Source organism: Bidens hawaiensis, unplaced genomic scaffold (assembly GCF_021521415.1).
Source record: "Bidens hawaiensis isolate Kalapana, Puna unplaced genomic scaffold, B.hawaiensis_p1.1 tig00015852_1, whole genome shotgun sequence".
In the NCBI taxonomy this organism is placed as follows: domain Eukaryota; kingdom Viridiplantae; phylum Streptophyta; class Magnoliopsida; order Asterales; family Asteraceae; genus Bidens; species Bidens hawaiensis.
Window position 1 is genome coordinate 190,252 of NW_027492416.1, and position 18,430 is coordinate 208,681.

An 18,430-nucleotide genomic window follows, 5' to 3' on the forward strand; every position below is an offset into this window, starting at 1 on the left:
TGTGCTATGAACCATCACCGTTCACGCCCTGACGTATATTCCACTGTCGGTTGAGGCATGACAATGGTCTCCTCCACCAACCATTATTTTCCGACGAGCTCAACACGATTGTAAGTATCCTTACTTTTTTCCGGCAAGCTCAACATAAACCATTTTGCCACTAACTGTATTAAGATGATGATTATTGTATTGTTATTATTATCATTTATTTATTTATTGTTGTTGTTGTTGTTGTTGTTGTTGTTAAGAGAAGATTAACAAAATGCCCTTGCTGTCTATCTGTCAACAGGCGGTCAACGAACGGCTGGGTGCAGACTGAGCCCGCCCATAAACGACAGGAAGCAATACGTGAAAATTCGGACTTGGCCTACAAACATCTCCCCCCCAATAAAGCACAATGAGGCAAACAGTCATTTTCTCTAATTTTTATTAAAAGAAGGTGATGATGATTTGTTAGAAAATGCTCTTTTAGAGTCATTGACCATTACTCATAACCTTAGAAGCGAGTTGGGTGAGGGCTATGTGTTAGTAATCCTTAGCTCAAGTGGTTAAGATGAGTAACCCAAATACTTCAATTTAAAAAATGTGATGTCTGAGTTCAAGTCTCGTTTTTTATTGAAAAAAACATATGGGTTTTAGCAATGGCGGAGTCAGGATTTTTTTCTATGGGTTCGGAATTTTTTTATGCTTAATTTTTTTCTGGTGTCAAAGTTTTCGGGCCCAAATGGATCGGGTCGGATTGATTCGATCATTCGGTTAGATAAATAAAATGCAATATCACTATCATAACAAAAATATATTATTAGCATTCAATAAAATACAAAGTCGTTAAATAAAAAGATATTGCATATTATAATTGTTTCTTATATGTTTTCATGTTTTGAAAAATATCTTCAATCGCGACTTAGAAAAAGAACTCATTCTCAATATAACAAATACAAGTATCATTCATATAATCGTCATCCAAATGATTACGCAAATCCGACTTCATATGCTTCATTGAAGAAAAACATTTCTCAACCGATAGACCAACGGGTATTGGTTGTTGGCGATGGTTGAAACCTTGAAACGAACGGCGAAGGCGATGAATCAATGGTCATCTGGTCGATAGAAAGAAGTTGATCGGTTGCTGAGTCGATAACCGGTGTTTTTATTTGCCTATTTATTATTTTTTATTTAGGTATTATGCTTAATTATATCAATTGGGTTGGGCTTATTGATCAATTCTATGAGTCTTTTGGGCTTTTTATTAATCTATATATGGGGTAATAGGGTATTACTGGCCCATATATAATGTGTGTTAATAATTTTTATTGTTTTTTAAAAGATTTTTATATTTTACAAAAAGAATATCTGTTACTAAAAAAATATAATTGAACTTTTTATAATTAATGTGTTCGAATATAGTTTTTTAAAACGATACTAGGTTCGCTCACTGAAAAAGAATGGGTTCGCTCGTTAATTCAAACTATAGGTTATATATAAAACCGAAAAAGAACCGGGTTCCGCCTGATAGTGTGGCTCCGCCACTGGGTTTTAGGTTGGACGAGAGGGTTTTCTTACATATGGTGGGTTTCCTTCTAAAGACAGTCTCCATTACTCTGAAAATAAAGGAGACAGTGACTCGTCAATAATTAAGTTAGCCTTAGAGCATGTTTGGGATTGAGTTTGAAAAATGCTTATTAGTTTAATGGCTTTTTGAAAAAGCTATTTTAAAAAGCCAAAATTTGAATCTTTTGAAAAACTGTTTTTTAACTTTTTTAAAAAAAGTTTTGTGATTGTCAAACATATTTTAATTTATTGACGGTTTAAAAACACAAATTAAACAATAATCATTTTTCAAAGTTAATTTCAAACATTCTCATAAAAAAGGAAAAAAAAAAGGTTAAGAGGGCATGTGAACAAGTAACAATAAGGCTGAGGGGTGTGGGGGGCGCGAGAGGGGGCGTGAGTGGGGGCGCCATCCAATAATATTGTGACGTGTGGCAGAGAGAGAAACTTGATAAGATGGGTATTGGTAGTGGTGATAGCGCCCCGGGGCATGGTGTGGAGGGGCGCGAGAGGGGGCGCGAGCGGTTTATTTTTTTATTTTTTTATAAATGTATTAAAAAAACGTATTATTAAAAAAACAAGTAATTATTTAAACAAACACACATTAATTAAAAAAACACATTAATATATAAAAAAAATTAAAGTACTAAAAAATTAAAAAAACACATTAATTAAAAAAAATTAAAAAAACACATTAACATTATTCTTATTCTTCGGCTTCGTCTTCTTCGATCAACCTCTTCCGGATACGTTCCTTTTGTTTTTCCATCAGCATTTGGTCGACCGGATTTAGGTGGCTGAAGTCTCTTGCAAGGAAGTCCAAATCTCTCATTCTTTTTTTTTCCTTTTTGTCAACAGAGACCACCTCCAGGGTTTTGTTGAATTTATTGAGGGATTCAACAAGATCGTTGATGTTTACGGCTTCCCCCTCAGCCGGTTTTTTCCCCCTGGCGTCCCTTCCCAATGGCCGCCTCCTCGGCGGTGAAGACGTTTCCTCCCCCGCAACGTTTAGGTCGAATCCAACCCGGCAATCCGACCCGTCCGTTGTGCTGTACGCTCCAGACGAACTAGTTTTAGTCCGTTTCGGCCCTACTTCCGCATCAAGGTCCGGCGCCACCAGCTCAACCCACTTGGCACACCTTCTCAACCTCTCCCACAACTTTACACCGTCCCACGTCTTCACCGCCCCATACCTCCGCAGGCACTCCTGCTTCCACTCTTCGACAGTGAAATTATAGACCGCCAAATCGTCACTGCCACTTGGTCTCATACGACCGGCGTTCCTGTTGAACAGATTAGTAAACAAGCCGACAAATTTTCTAATTTCGGTCCACCGACCCGAAATCATATCGGGATTCCGCTCTGTACTCCCAACGAGCGAATAGAACGTCTCCCTAACCTTTGTCCAAAAGACCTTGCTCTTTTGGTAGTCGGCTGCAAAATTATGTAAATAAATTTGTAAGCCATTTAACTTTTTTATTTAACTTTTTATTTACAATCATTTTTAAAAACGTTAAAACAATTACCGCAACGCCGATCCTCAGAAATGGCTATCCAAGCCCGACACAGGGCTTCCTTCTCATCCGATGACCACGGAGTGATTTTCCGTTTCGCCCTTCCGGTCGAAGCCGAACCCGACCCGTCCGTTGCAAGTTGTTTTTTCCGGTGGACGCGTCTTCTTTGTCCCGCAGCTTCACCTTCTGGTTCCGGTTCTTGTGTCTCCGGAACTACAAAGTTAGGAGACGGTTGCATGTTGGATGGTTGAAAGCCGGATGATTGTTGCGACCCCGAATAAAACATCGGTTGTTCCGGTGCCGACCATAAATCGTCGTAAGGGTAATCTGAATCTAGGTTTGGGTACCAATTTCCAGACATGTTTTTAAAAAAAGGTTTCGAAGATAGGGTGATTTTGGGTTTTGGGTGTGGTGTGTGATATTCGTTTTGGTTGTAGTATGTGAGAATGGTTGTGTTTGATATGTATTGTGATATATGTATTGTGATATATATAGATGATTTTGTTAAAAAAAAAAAAATATTTTTATTCATTATTAAAGCCTTCCAACGGCTCTTTCCCATTTCCCACAGCCACTCACGCGCGCGAGCCTCCTGGCGCCTGCCTCGTTTTCCGCTCTCGCGCCCCTCTCGCGCCCCTCTCGCGCCCCGGTGGTGTGGCTCTCGCGCCCCGGGGCGCTATCGAAGTCCCTCACGCGCCCTGACTAGCGCTCCGCACCCCTCAGCCTAATCATCGAATTTAGTTTGAAAGCAAAACAGCTTCCGGGATTCAATACTAGGATGACCCATGTGGTCCCACCGTCATCACGGTTTTCTACCATTATTCCTTTCCTACGTGGAACCTGGCTTCTCTGCCACCTCATTACTCACCTTCCACGTCAACCCCATTAATTGATTATCATCACGTGTCCTAGACGGACCTCATTACATCCCAACTACACAAGCAAATCATTGGCACGAATTCTCCGTTACTTAACGGAACAAACTTTTGCCTATTTTTTAACGGCGTTGCAGACATATCAAGAAACGTGTAATTTGCAAACTTTTATAAAGCATTAATCACTTAACTACTGATTTCCGGTATTTTAATTATTATATTTTATCCAAGAAAAACACCAAGGATATACGAATATACATTCTTTTAATAGGTTATGGGTTGTAGGGGTGTTCTTCGAGTTCGTTTTTTGGGTTTTGGGTTTTCTGAGTTTCAAAGTTTTAAATCTTGACCCGAAACACAACCTAAATCTCTCATCTGGGCCGTCTCGTGAGTAAGCTAAATAAGGCAATGGCTTTAGGCTTCCACTTTTGGAGGGAATCCATTTTAAATCAGAGTTATGTATTATGAAATTTTGATAGTAGAGTTATTTTAGAATTAGTAACTCACTTATGGGCCACAAGCTGAAGAGGACGTTGAGCCGGCCCTGTCTCTCACAGGTTTTTCGGGTTCGGGTAATTCAGGTTGGATTAATCGGGTTTCGGATATCCTAGAAAACAAAAAAATTATATATATACGAAAACAAAAAAATTTAAAAACCACAATGCTAAAATTAAAGCAACAAATTCTCCTTTACTTATAACACAAATAATCAAATAACAAACCAAAATAAGTTGTTAAAACAATTCAAAGAAAAGTAAAACTAATTAGAACCATAATCGTATTCAATCGGACGTGATTTGGTTGTTCGATTTCGGTTGCTATTAGTATTTAACGGAAAACATAAATTAATAATAAACAATCGATCCATAATAGTTAGAATGACAACAGTCGATTAAACCCGAAACTTATAAATCAGAAAACTCGAGAACCAACCCGAATTACTTCTGTAGGGGTATGGTACTAAACCCGGCTTACGACCTTAATTTATTATGTTTGGCTTATTTTATTATATGGACTAATACAATATTATTGGGGTGAGGGGGTTTTGTGGAGGTAACCCTAACTGGGCTAGGCCCATTAGGGTACCATGATGGTGGCCATGAGGCTCCCTATATAAGGAGGTCTCCACCTCCTTATGAAGGGTGGTTGTTGTTCTCAATAAGAGCCACCACCATAACCATTTTTGTGTCTGTAAACAAGAGATCCTTGAGATTTCTTAGCAGTCACCTCCACACCCCCAAAAGCCATTGCAGATCTCAAGCTACTGGAGAAGAAGATTAAGTTGTGGTTCGTTTATCTCGAACACCGAGGAACATCGTCTTGGATCAGGTCAGATTCATTTCATGTTTCTTCATTGGCGCCATCCGTGGGACGGCAACGAACCACGTCTTGATTTTCGTTTCGGTTCTCAGATCTATCCGTGGGACCACATCGAAAACGAGCCGCATCTTCGACTCTCCTTTTTTGACTTCTAAATCTGCTTTTTGGAAGAACGAGAGGGTGAAATAAATCTGAAAACCTTTTCAGATCTGATAATTTTTCAGAAAAAGCTACCAGATTCGGACAATAACGCTCCGGATCTGTGACGGTTTTAATTAGATCTGACCGTGACGACCAGATCTACTTTATTTCGGTGGCCAAAAATTCTCACGGTGCAAGATTTGCATTTTTTCCGGCAATACAGCCAAGATCCGGCGCAGAAATCTTCATATACGAGTTCATAATGCAAAAAATGAGCTTTTAGATCTGCTACCTTACAAAAAAAAAGAGGATGGTGCTGGCCAGCTTCAATTGTCTTATCATCCAGGGATGTCCTGTACAAATCACATCAGAACAGTGCTGGCCAGATAGACTCCGCCTCCTTCTATTCAGCTCCGTCGGGGCTGTCTCCGCCATCAAGGCGCCATACATGTGCGCCGCCGCGGATCTGCACCGCGCGGCCATCCATGAGCCCTGGCCTGAATCAACACCGCGCGTCATTGCGGACCATATAAGCGCTCTGGCTTTCCAACACCACCACTGTGACGTCCATTCCGCGCCCATAAGCAACAATGCGCCATCATGCATGCGCACAGTCGAACACCCCGATACAATATATGAGCGCCACCGCAGATCGTCGCCGCGTCACCATGCATGCGCGTCACCACGGAAGAACAACGCAACACGCATGTCTGCTACCGCGACACAACACTCCGCCACCATGCATGCGCCACCGCGGCACAATACATCGCCACCACGTATGCGCCACCGCGGTTCAATACATCGCCGCTATGCATGCGCACAGCCGCGGATCAACATTCCACCACCTGTGGAAGATCCCGCGCACATGGAACGCAGCACAACTCAGAAAATGTCTCATGTAAAAGTTGTCAAGTTCGTAATCAAGGCTTTTTAAGCCATTATGAATAATGATACGCTCTATTTTTCTTAACATGCGTTCTATTACCTTTTGCATACATGTTTCACACTTCCCTTTATTAATTTTGAGCAATATGACAACATTGTATTGACATCAAACTAAAAATAAAACGAAGTAAAACATACATGCGCGAGCTTCAAGCTCAGACGCGTTAACGAGTTTTAACTCTAAAACGTTAGGGCCTTAGACCAATAATATGAGCCTCAGCTCAAATTACTCATAGCATCCATCCTACATATTGAATGCGCGCTTAACTCCCGCCATGCATGCGCGCTCAACTCCCGCCATGCATGCGCTCAACTCCCCGCCATAGCGGGTTGCATGCGCGCTCCCGGCGATTACTCCCCGCCACAGCGGGTTGCATGCGCGCTCCCGGCGATTACTCTCCGCCACAGCGGGTTGCATTCGCGCTCCCGGCGATTACTCTCCGCCACAGCGGGTTGCATGCGCGCTCCCGGCGATTACTCTCTGCCAAAGTTCCCGCAAGGCACAATCAAAGCCTCAAGGGTCAACTTCTGCTTCCGCAAGCAAAGTTCCCGCAAGGCACAATCAAAGCCTCAAGGGTCAACTTCTGCTTCCGCAAGCAAAGTTCCCGCGTGGCGTTATCAAAGCCTTAAGGGTCAACTTTAGCTTCCGCAATCAACTTCTGCTTCCGCAAGCAAAGTTCCCGCAAGGCACAATCAAAGCCTCAAGGGTCAACTTCTGCTTCTGCAAGCAAAGTTCCCGCGTGGCGTTATCAAAGCCTTAAGGGTCAACTTTAGCTTCCGCAATCAACTTCTGCTTCCGCAAGCAATGTTCCCGCGAAACAAAGGCACAATCAAAGCCTCAAGGGTCAACTTTAGCTTCCGCAATCAACATCAACCTCCACGCCGTTCGCGAAACAAACAAGCCGCATGCGTGCTCCGGCGATTCAACTCCGCCATAGCATGCCGCACGCGCTAAATAATAATTGGCGGATCACATTTTGAACTCCCGCGGATCAATGAATAACTAGCGGGCAACTTAAATGTTGGAAGGGACCAACCTCACATACCGCGGGTCACTAACGCGCAACCGCGGATCAAATCTGACCTCCGTGGGTCATGGCGAGAAACTCCAGCAGCTTAAGTACAACCTCTGCGGGTCACAAGAGCTTCCGCGGGTCAAGCCGGCTTTTGCGGATCACATGTACGCTCTGAGCAAAGAAATAGCCGGTCAGGTACGGCTCCCGCAGGCCAAGTTAAAGCTCCGACACGATCACCGCGGCTAACATACGCGCCAAACTTAAAGGTTGGGAATCCTCATAAACCCATAAGGCCACGCGCCAAATTTAAAGGTTGGGAATCCTCATAAACCTATACGGCCATCGGCCGCGCGCCAAACTTAAAGGTTGCGAATCCTCATAAACCCATACGGCTTCGCGCCGAATACAAGACCGAACGCGGCTCCGCTCCGCTCAATACGCCATCATGATTAAACCTCTTATAACCCGAAGCAAAGTATACATATGCAAAAAGGTACATTTGGGAAGCACCGGGTCCAAAAAACCGTACAAGCACTCCTAATAAGTCCAGAACTCCAACTAACCGCTTGCACGCCCAGGAGCAGCACTGAACTAGGGGGACTAGTGGAGGTAGGATCCTAAATACCCGGTGGGTCCAGTTACCAATTTTCTTATCATCCAAGAATTTCATTGAAAAACCTATCACCGGAAAAAACAAAAACATGGCGGGCAATTAGAGTCCACGCCGCCTCCTGCTCCGGCAAGCAAGCCGCAAGTTGTGATGATCACCGTGGCACAACTCTCCGCCACCGCGCATGCGCTCGCCGTGGTTCAATACAATGCTAACATTCATGCGCACCACGACAAGTGAACCTCGCCACCGGTTAATGTCATTGCGCCACCACGCGTACACGCCACCGCGGATAACCATCTGGCCGCCATGGTGCATGCCACCATGCATGAGTTCCACCGCTATGAAGCAGCAGCGCGCCATCACGCATGCGCGCTGGCGCCGAGCACCGCACCACCGCGATCCAACCTCGCCACCGTGCATGCGCATCGCTAAACAACACACCGCCATCATACTTGCGGATCAACACTACGCAATCACGTCACAAAAGAACACCGCCACATGCGTGGGCGCCGTCGCGGAACAACACCGCGTCATTATGGATGGGCGCCTCCAAAAATTTGGTTTCTTGCATCCGCATCACTGTTCAAGCGGGAAGACATGAAGGCCGCCATCACGAAGACCACCATGCTTGTTATTTGTATTCCGTTCACGGCGTGTCAACCGCTTTCTCATGCGCGCAGGCGGACAAAAACAGGCACGGCGGATTAACACCCGCCACCGCGGATCAACATTCTGCCACCGCAGTCGCAGATCAACCCTTCCGCCACTCTACATGCGCACCGCCATGATGCTTGCGCGCAGTCGCGTATCACATTCCAAACGGCTACGCGCCACACTTAAAGGTTGGGAATCCTTATAAACCCATATGGCCACGCGCCAAACATAAAGGTCGGGAGCCTAATAATATCCCACATGGCCACACGCCAAACATAAAGGTCGGGAGCCTAATAATATCCCAAACGGCCACGCGCCAACGTAGGTTGGGCACACCTCATAATTTGCCCGAGGATGGGAACCTTGTAATACATCCACTTTTAGTTGATATGTTTTTGCAGATTCGGCTACGAGTCGCAAAAGCACCTATGACATTATTATTATTATCTGGCCGTTTGTGCCTCCATTATTATTTTGAAGACAAGCCGGGATAGTCATCCTGCGTAGAAGAGGCCCTTGTGGGCCAGTCATTATTATCATATTATAGCTCATAAGCCGCAACTCGCGCATGCTTCATTTTTTTTATATATAGCTCGTAAGTCGCCTCGCGCGCAAGCTTCATTATTTTTATAGCTCTTAAGTCGCCTCGCGCGCAAGCTTCATTATTTTTATAGCTCGTAAGCTTCCTCGCGCGCAAGTTGCATTACATTATTATCGAGATGCGCACTCTATCTTTTATCAGGCCCCGCACCACTATTGTTATGATGCGTGCTATATCTTATTCATGCCAGTGCACCATTATTATCATAAGGATCATAACATGTCACCATCATGGAGAAAACCTCACAAAACTCAAAGACAATAAAGACAAGGCCGAAGAAAGGGGAAAAAACCACCTCATATCTTAACACACCTTATGAAGTCCAGCGCTCCACCTAAACGCTTGCACGCCTAGGAGCAACACTGGACTTGGGGGGCTTGTAGGGGTATGGTACTAAACCCGGCTTACGACCTTAATTTATTATGTTTGGCTTATTTTATTATATGGACTAATACAATATTATTGGGCTGAGGGGGTTTTGTGGAGGTAACCCTAATTGGGCTAGGCCCATTAGGGTACCATGATGGTGGCCATGAGGCTCCCTATATAAGGAGGTCTCCACCTCCTTATGAAGGGTGGTTGTTGTTCTCAATAAGAGCCACCACCATAACCATTTTTGTGTCTGTAAACAAGAGATCCTCGAGATTTCTTAGCAGTCACCTTCACACCCCCAAAAGCCATTGCAGATCTCAAGCTACCGGAGAAGAAGATGAAGTTGTGGTTCGTTTATCTCGAACACCGAGGAACATCGTCTTGGATCAGGTCAGATTCATTTCATGTTTCTTCAACTTCGGTTCGGGTTCGGGTCATTTGGGTCGGGTTAGGTTAGGTTCGGGTACGGGTTTTTTCAGATTGGATTTCGGGAAAAAGTGACAGCCCCTAATGGGCTGAGTGTATATAAATTTCTTATAATTGATATTATGTTATATAAAATGATTATTGATTAGTGATGGTAATTCATACTAACAATTCAACCGCCGACGCTCATGAATTTTAAACAATATCCCCATTGACCGAGAACAATCTCATGATAACGGATGAGTCGCTCGTCTGCCCCAATAACGTGACATTTACTTGGATGGTATTTTTATTTTTTTTACAACTGGATTCCCATGTTATGACTTATTAGCTGGTAGCAATAACTATTGAGCCTTAAACTTCATTTTCATTGTCAAGCTAAATCCCACTCTATCAGACAAGTAATATCATCTAGCAATGAAGACGTGGCATAGTAATTAACACTTACAAATTGACCGTTGACACTCATAAATTTCAAACTATAACCCATTGACCGTTGACACTTACAAACTTCATTTTCATTGTCAAGCTAAATCCCACTCTATCAGACAAGTAATATCATCTAGTAATGAAGACGTGGCATAGTAATTAACACTTACAATGGTTGGTTTATTTATTTTTTTGACAAATTGGATTTCAAATTAAGACTCATTGGCCAATAGTAATACATATAATTTGACTACTAGCACATAAACTTCATTTTCAATGTCAAGCGCAATCCCGTTCTAAGAAGTAAGTAACTTTGTATAAAAGACGTGACATCTACTTGGAAACAACATAAGCCAACTAGAAGAACTAGCAAAGCACTGGTATATTCTATTTCAAGTTTTTTTTTTCTCTTCGTCTAGCTCCATGCTAGATAACTTCATCTGTAACACTAAAGAACAAAGACTTAAAATAAATATACCAATGTTAAGGTCGAGGTAGGATTAAACAGAAAATGTGTTTTTTGTAAAAATGGTAGGAACCAGTTAAAAAATGCCACATGGAAATTAATAAATAAATAAGAAAGAGCATTATAGTACTTTTCCAAAAAAAAACTGCTTTGTCATATATATATATATATATATATATATATATATATTGTCTCATATATTCATGGAATCATGGAGAAGTCCACGGTTACAAATAAATCAGAATATCACATGCGTTAATCATAAAGTTGTGTATGTTTAATTCTTCATCTTGAAAACTAATTGCGTGTTGCTAATGTTTACCGCATGTAGTGGTAAAACATATTTGTGTTGGTTTTTCAATGTTCTATTAATAATGTGCTATTTAAATAACAACATAATATATGGCAGCTAAGAGTAAGATTTGATCTTCATGGTTTACAATTATCAATAACAACACACTAACAACACGAACAATAATATGCGTACAATAACAACACAAGAACAACTTCACAGAAAGTATGAGTGTTGTTTTAGTTATATATATTCTTGTTGCAAAGATTTAATCAAGATACTTAGAAAATTGAATGTTGAGAAGATTTAACCAGTTTTAGGAAAGATTTAATATTAATTTGGAATTTAATCCTCATTGGCTTTTAGAAACCGTCAGATTGAGGGGTGCGACTTTTTTGGAATTTAAATGGGGATCCTTTAATAAGCCCAAAAAATGGACCGAATTGCCCTTAATTATCATTAAGAAATCAATCAGTTTTAAAATTAATAGCAAAGTAGATCCTGACCATCAATATTGATTATGTATGGTCAGGATCTATTCTCATAATTCTTACACAAAACTTGTTTTCTACCAAATCCAACCCCTATTAAGTTCTACCAAGAAGAAACAGCATTACAACATAATACAACATATTGTTGGTTTACTAATTGTCATAGTTGGATTACGAGGAAACAATTAATAAAATTGTGTGCAACCGTACTAGGTCGTACCTTTCAGTAGATATTGAGGCCTAACTTTTAAGAACCTAATAAGCTTTTACATAATCATTAATATATATATATATATATATATATACATTAAACTTCAAATACTAGGATTCCAATGACATCTTTTTGAATAATGTTTGAAACCATCTCAATACCCGTGTATGTTTCTTTTAGATGAGTTTAACCATGACCCTAAAAATACCATCAATAAAAAAGCCCACAATTATAAAAAGACCTCATTAAATCAGGTTTTGAACTTGAAACTAGATCCTATATATTAGAAGCGTTAGCTATTTCAATGACATCTTCCATGAATGAATCTAATTAATATTTAGTGTTTTTTTGTTGTTTTTCCTTCTATACATATTAATGTTTTCTTTATTTGTGTCTTATACACTTTGCAAATGCCTAGGTTTCCGAGACGTTTATGATGGAAACACCAATGTTAGATTGACATCTAATGAAGAGTTAAGTTATGGTTGCTTTGATGAAAATTGTAGTGCAAAAATCCATTTTGGATTTAATACGTGTCAATTTCAGGCTTATAAATTTAAAAAGGTTTTATATCGGTGAATTTACTACATTATAATAATTTATTAAAATCATATATATATTTGACCTAATAAGTTAATTGTGTTATTGGATCCTAATTCCCATTTTGCACATAATGGCACATATGCCATCGATTTCAACTAGTCTACGTGTTTGATTACTTTTACAGTTATACTCTTTCAATAGTGGAACTTTTATGTATACAACGGTTCATCCATTACTTTTTGGACCATTTCATGATCTGTGCGTGTTATCCTTGTGTAGGAACTAGAGTAATTTTCTTTTTTATACGTTCTAATTTTATCATATGTCCCTGAAGGGACGGTTCACCCATTAGTTACCACAAATAACAACTCTTACCAATTTTTCACAAGTATTGTGTCAATTACTAAATTACTTATTCGAGTATGCACATATCAAATATAAGATGCATTTCTTCAAATTGCAAAGGAATGTGACTTAACAACTTAGAATCATTTTCAAAATCTTTAGAATGAAATAAGGCATTTATAAAATCTTGTTTTGATATGGATATGTTTTATAACTTTTTACGTACTTACCTTTTCCAATCTAAGTAAATGCACCTCTAAGTCATAATTCTCCATTTCCTTCATGAATATACAAAGAAATCGCATGTCTCAAAAATCAAGATTTCGTACCATGTTGAATACACTAATCCATATGTAAAATCTTGATTTTTTTTTCAAATCGGATTTGGTGATTTGTATCCAGCACACCACTGACAATGGGATTTAGTTCACCAAATATCCAAATCAATCTTTAATTGTCTGGATGCCGATTGGGGATGACTGATACTCACCGTTCCATATCTGGTTAACCTGAAACTAATTTCTTGGTGACAATCTAATTTTGTAGACATCAAAAGGGCAATACACCATCTCTCGGTCTAGTGCTGAAACAGAGTTTAGAGGCGTAGCGAAGTCGTGGTTGTGGCAAGTTAGTTACAAAGTTTGCTTATGGAGTTACATGTCCTTGATTGTAAAGCCACACTTGTCTATTGTAACAGCGTATCAACCGCTTACCTACCTGAGAGTCCTGTGCAGCAACAACAAACAAAGCATGTCAAAATTGATATATGCTTTGTTTGCGAAAAGGTCCAAATCTGATACATTCAGGTTCTGCATGTACCAACAACGCTTCAATATGCTGATATCCTCGCAAAGGAGCTTTCTCGATGGTTGTTCGAAGACTTACGATCCAATTTGAGTGTATTTTGTACTCTCGCTTGAACTGAGGGGCCTATTAGAATATATATTAGGCGCATATTCAGTTTGTATTTATATATACTGTAGTCCCTATATATTTATGGATGGATCGGTCTAATGAGAAATCGGTATTCTTAACCATACACACCTTTTCTTGTATCGTTTCTTCACATTCATGAACAATATCTTGCCATATTATCAAATTAAATATTTATTTAGAAGACCCACTTGGAGCAAAATAACAAGAATGAGGTGCACATCATTATGGACCACTTAAAAAAACACTTTCATTTGATGATAGCAATCCTTTTGAGAGTTTTATCTTCACAAATTTCTGCTCCTCTCTACTTTGTTACTCATTTCTCTCTTAAGAACACAAAACATTAAACTTCTATTTTCTTTTCTGTTTTAACATCATCCATAGTTCCATACATCCCCTCTTTTTATCTCATGTAGTAAGATTGGCATTATGACCTATTTGAACCCTCAATTTGCATTCTTTTCATATGTACACAACATCGCATATTTCTTCTCAACCTAACATTATTTAAATAAGATTCAACTTGAAATTTCACATAACATTAGTTACATGCAAAATTTTAAATAATTTACTTTATTTATAAATCCTATATAAGTTTCAATAGCTACAGTTCGTAATTTAGGTTGCTACAATAACCTTAAAGGAAAAACTATACTAAAATGCATCAAACATACATGCTTTTCAATTACCTTACGATATATCAAACTTTCAAAGTTTACATATTGATGTATCCAAACTTGTTAAAACATGTTATCATGTAATTATACTTTTGGTTGTAAGCATTTTATATTCATTTTGTTGTTTTTGTTGATGCTGTTGTTAAAAGCACCCATATCTCCTTTGAATTGTTGTCTCCCACCACTTCGGTGATCACCATTGACCAGTCAGACCATCATCGTTGTCTACTCATCACTCACCCAAACTCATGCTTCCACTCTCTTATTTAAGCATCACTGGCGATGTATGTTAACCTAATTGGGCATAACACAAATTTCAAAATCTATATTGAGTCAGAAACAAATCTAAAAGTTTAAATCGAAGTGGTGTTGGGAAAATTGCACACAAAAACAAATACTTTTAGAAATCAGAGGGTCGTGAGAGCACTTTCAGATCAAAACAATTTGTTGTTTCCAAATGTTTTGACTGGATAAAATTCAGGTCGAGAGCAAGAATCGAGTATGGATTATTGAGAGAGCTTTATGAACGTGATAATCGTATGATCAATTAACGATATTAGGGTTAGGGTCTGTAACCGCTATAATAGTTATTAACAGTTTTAAGCATTTGGATTTCAAATACAATAAAACAAGCTCCTCATTTGTGACATTGAAATACATACAAAAATTAAAAAAAATTCAAATACAATAAAACACGCCCCTTGGACCTCGTTATCAGGAGTGCTGCCCCCAGACCCTTGCCGCCCCCTTGGAACCCCCGCCCCTAAGCACAAATATGATAATAAATTATAATAAGATCAAATACGTGTACACCTCGCATCCGACTTGTTTAGATCATATTACAAATAACTTGATGAACAAGTTAATCCCCAATAACACTAAAATCACTAATAAGTGGATACTAATCGAAAATCAAGCCTATAACCTAGATACAATTAATGTATGTATATGGATATAATAAACTTAAGGATAAAAAGACTAACCCATCCATGTTCCTATAGCCGATACGTATTCAAGGAGCGTGCCTAGTTCTCGATTAAACTCACGAAAATCACATACTCTCTAAAAAAGCTCAATTAGACGTATTATAGTAATAATATCCATAAAAAAGGAACACGATATTTGTTTCCACTTACCAAAGAGGGAGTCGACAAGAGAAGAATCGACAAAAGATAGAAATGTCGGCCAGTCGAGAGAGAGAGAGAGAGAGAGAGAGAGAGCGCAAATGGTTGAGCATGGTGACGGTGATAGCAAGACTGAGTATAAATAAGAGTCATGAAAGCGAGGACGGTCTATCTAGAATTGGAAACAAATTAGGGAATTATGGCATATGAATTTCGGATCTTCAACACATTTAATAATTTGTATATAAAAACTAAAGGGGTCATGTTTGGGTTAAGGGTGAGAAATTTAGGGTTACCCTAATTTATAAAGTCAAGGATTTCTCATTCAAACCCGGGTTGGATAACAAATTCCTAACCCGGGTCCTTAAGCGCCTCTAAGTTATGTTTAGTTCCGAGGAAAATTCATCCTCCCGAAGGTCCACTGGTGATAAAACCCAGACGATCTCATGATCGGATTGGAGATCATAAAATCCTAGTCTTTCTTCATTGAGCTACCCATGTTCCCACAAAGTGTTGTAAGTGGGGATTAAACTTGGGCCTCTATTGACAAACTCATGCCTTTTGGCACTACGACATAATGAAAAGAAATATTACAATATTAATAAAAGAAAATGTTAAAACTTATATGTCAAGCTTACATTTATTCTATTTCCTAATCTCTCATCTTATTCATTCTAGCTATTCATGTGTCATGGGTCAAAACTATTTTGTCAAGTGGGTTATAACATAGTGTGGATTTTATACATTCTCTCATCTCATTCATTCTAGCTATCCATGGGTATGGGTCAAAACTATTTTGCCAAGTGGGTTATAGCATAATGTGGATTTTATACATTATTGAATTAAGTGTGATTTTCATATCTTGAGGTTTAACCAACTACGCAACTTTAGTACATTTTTTTTTAATTTCTTGCAAATCAACATCTGACGTTTCCGTTAAAATTATGTTACTTAAGTACTTTTCGTTAACCCGTTTGTTTTTTTCATTAAATCTATATTTTAATTTATAAGTATTTTGATAATCACAATTGAAATAATGGATCTTATTTTATCATTTGACAAACCCCGTATAATACACGGGTTCAAAAGCCAGTGACAACATATAATAGATGTTGATTCTAAAACCATTCTCCTAAATAAAATATAATTTAGTTAAACAAATTAATACGTAAACCTAAAAAACCAAAGCTAAAAGATTTCACCTCTTTAGCATAAGCATGAGCTTTTATGTTTTTCCTTTTTAACAACCAAAAAGCTAAAAGATACATATGCCCATAGGAAACAGAAACACCAGCACACAGGCAAACACCTCTCCTCCATTGAGTAAATAAAACAAAAACTAAAAAGAGAGAGGTAATCTTGTTAACTTATCATCCTAATTTGATTAATATGAATGATTAACGTACATTAATGACTGGTGAGAAGTTGGCCGAGAGGATAAGGCCTCTCTCATGACCTCACCTCACCATCTTTCTCTCTCTGCATCCGGTTTTCCTTCCCGTGCATAATCTGTATATAAATTTACCCATTTTCGACACTCAAACACCCATCCGATGTCTGTTGCTTTCCAGCACAATAATCATCATAATACTAATACTAATCGGATCCAGTTGCCACACAGGATGTGGGTCTCTAACTTGCCGGACACCAGCAGGTTCACCGGCGGTTACCCTTGGACCACCACTCTTCCCGCCGTCGAAGAAGAGGATGACACCACTTCTTCCTCCATCGGTAACAACAGTGACTCCGGTGATAACGACACCGAGGTTCAGAGCAAAGATAACAATAATAATATTAATGGAATGCTTAACGGATTAAGTGATCTGGAGCAAGTTCTGCCTATCAAGTATATATATATATATATATATATATATAACTGTTAATTATTTAATTAATTATTTAACATCTTTATAATTTATAATTGAACCTTATTGTTTATTTGCCTTCTGTTTTGATTAAAAAAAATGAAAAATGAGGTTGCTAGTGAAAAAAAAAATTGAATTAGAGTTTATTTAGGTGTTTTAATTGCAATACTTAATTTTCAGAAGGGGTATATCAACGTTTTATGCTGGAAAATCGAAGTCGTATGGAAGCCTGGATGAAGCGGTGTCGATTGAGTCGATTCAAGACATTGTTAAGCCGGAAGACGCTTACAGCCGAAAGCGCAAGAACATGATTGCTCATCATGCTTTGATGGGATTCGAAAACGGAGTGTCGAAAAGGCTTGCTAGAAACAACCAAAGCGCGTCAATGGCGGGTCGCGTGCTTCCACCTTTGCCTCGAAGCAGTCGAAATGTACATGCTAATGAGTTGTCGGATTCGTCTGGCGGGATGTGTGTGAGCTTGAGGTCGTTTTCTCTCTCGGATTTGCAGCGTGCTTCTAGTTTTAATGGGGTGATTGACAATGGAAGCAAGATGGATGGGAATTAGGACAAGTTAATTGTGGTTCGGTTATATTAAGATAGGATATGGGACTAAAACATAGGTGTTTATGGTGTTAGATTTTGTTTATGTTTTATGAGATATCATAAGAGGGTGTCAACCGGTTGTAGTTCTTCTACCTTGTATCCGGTTGCCTATAAAAGTGTTATATATAAGATGAGGCCTTTTTTATTCTTTTTTCAGATCATGTCTATGAATACAGTATCTTTCCAAGCAATCTATATGATAATACATGTATCTAAGGCGCAATATGAGATCTTAATGTATATGCAAGGTGTTACTCTATTTACAACCAAGTAAGCTTTATATATAACCCAAAGTGTATCGATTTTACATTTAAGTCTTCTATCTAATATCTTCTATCTAATATATCGTTTATAATTCGTTCTGCCTGTTGGTTATCCGGTCTAGTTTGTTCGCCAAGGGTAACACACGACACCAAAATG

General features: G+C 39.3%; 1 protein-coding gene across 1 annotated transcript; it reads left to right on the forward strand.

Annotated features, from left to right (window-relative positions):
- The first annotated feature begins 17,095 nt into the window (after positions 1-17,095).
- On the forward strand, positions 17,096-17,972 carry LOC143549842 (protein OXIDATIVE STRESS 3 LIKE 2-like). Its single transcript, XM_077040632.1, has 2 exons — positions 17,096-17,388; positions 17,588-17,972. The coding sequence occupies exons 1-2, from the start codon at positions 17,096-17,098 to the stop codon at positions 17,970-17,972; spliced, it is 678 nt and encodes a 225-aa protein (XP_076896747.1).
- The last annotated feature ends 458 nt before the right edge of the window (positions 17,973-18,430 follow it).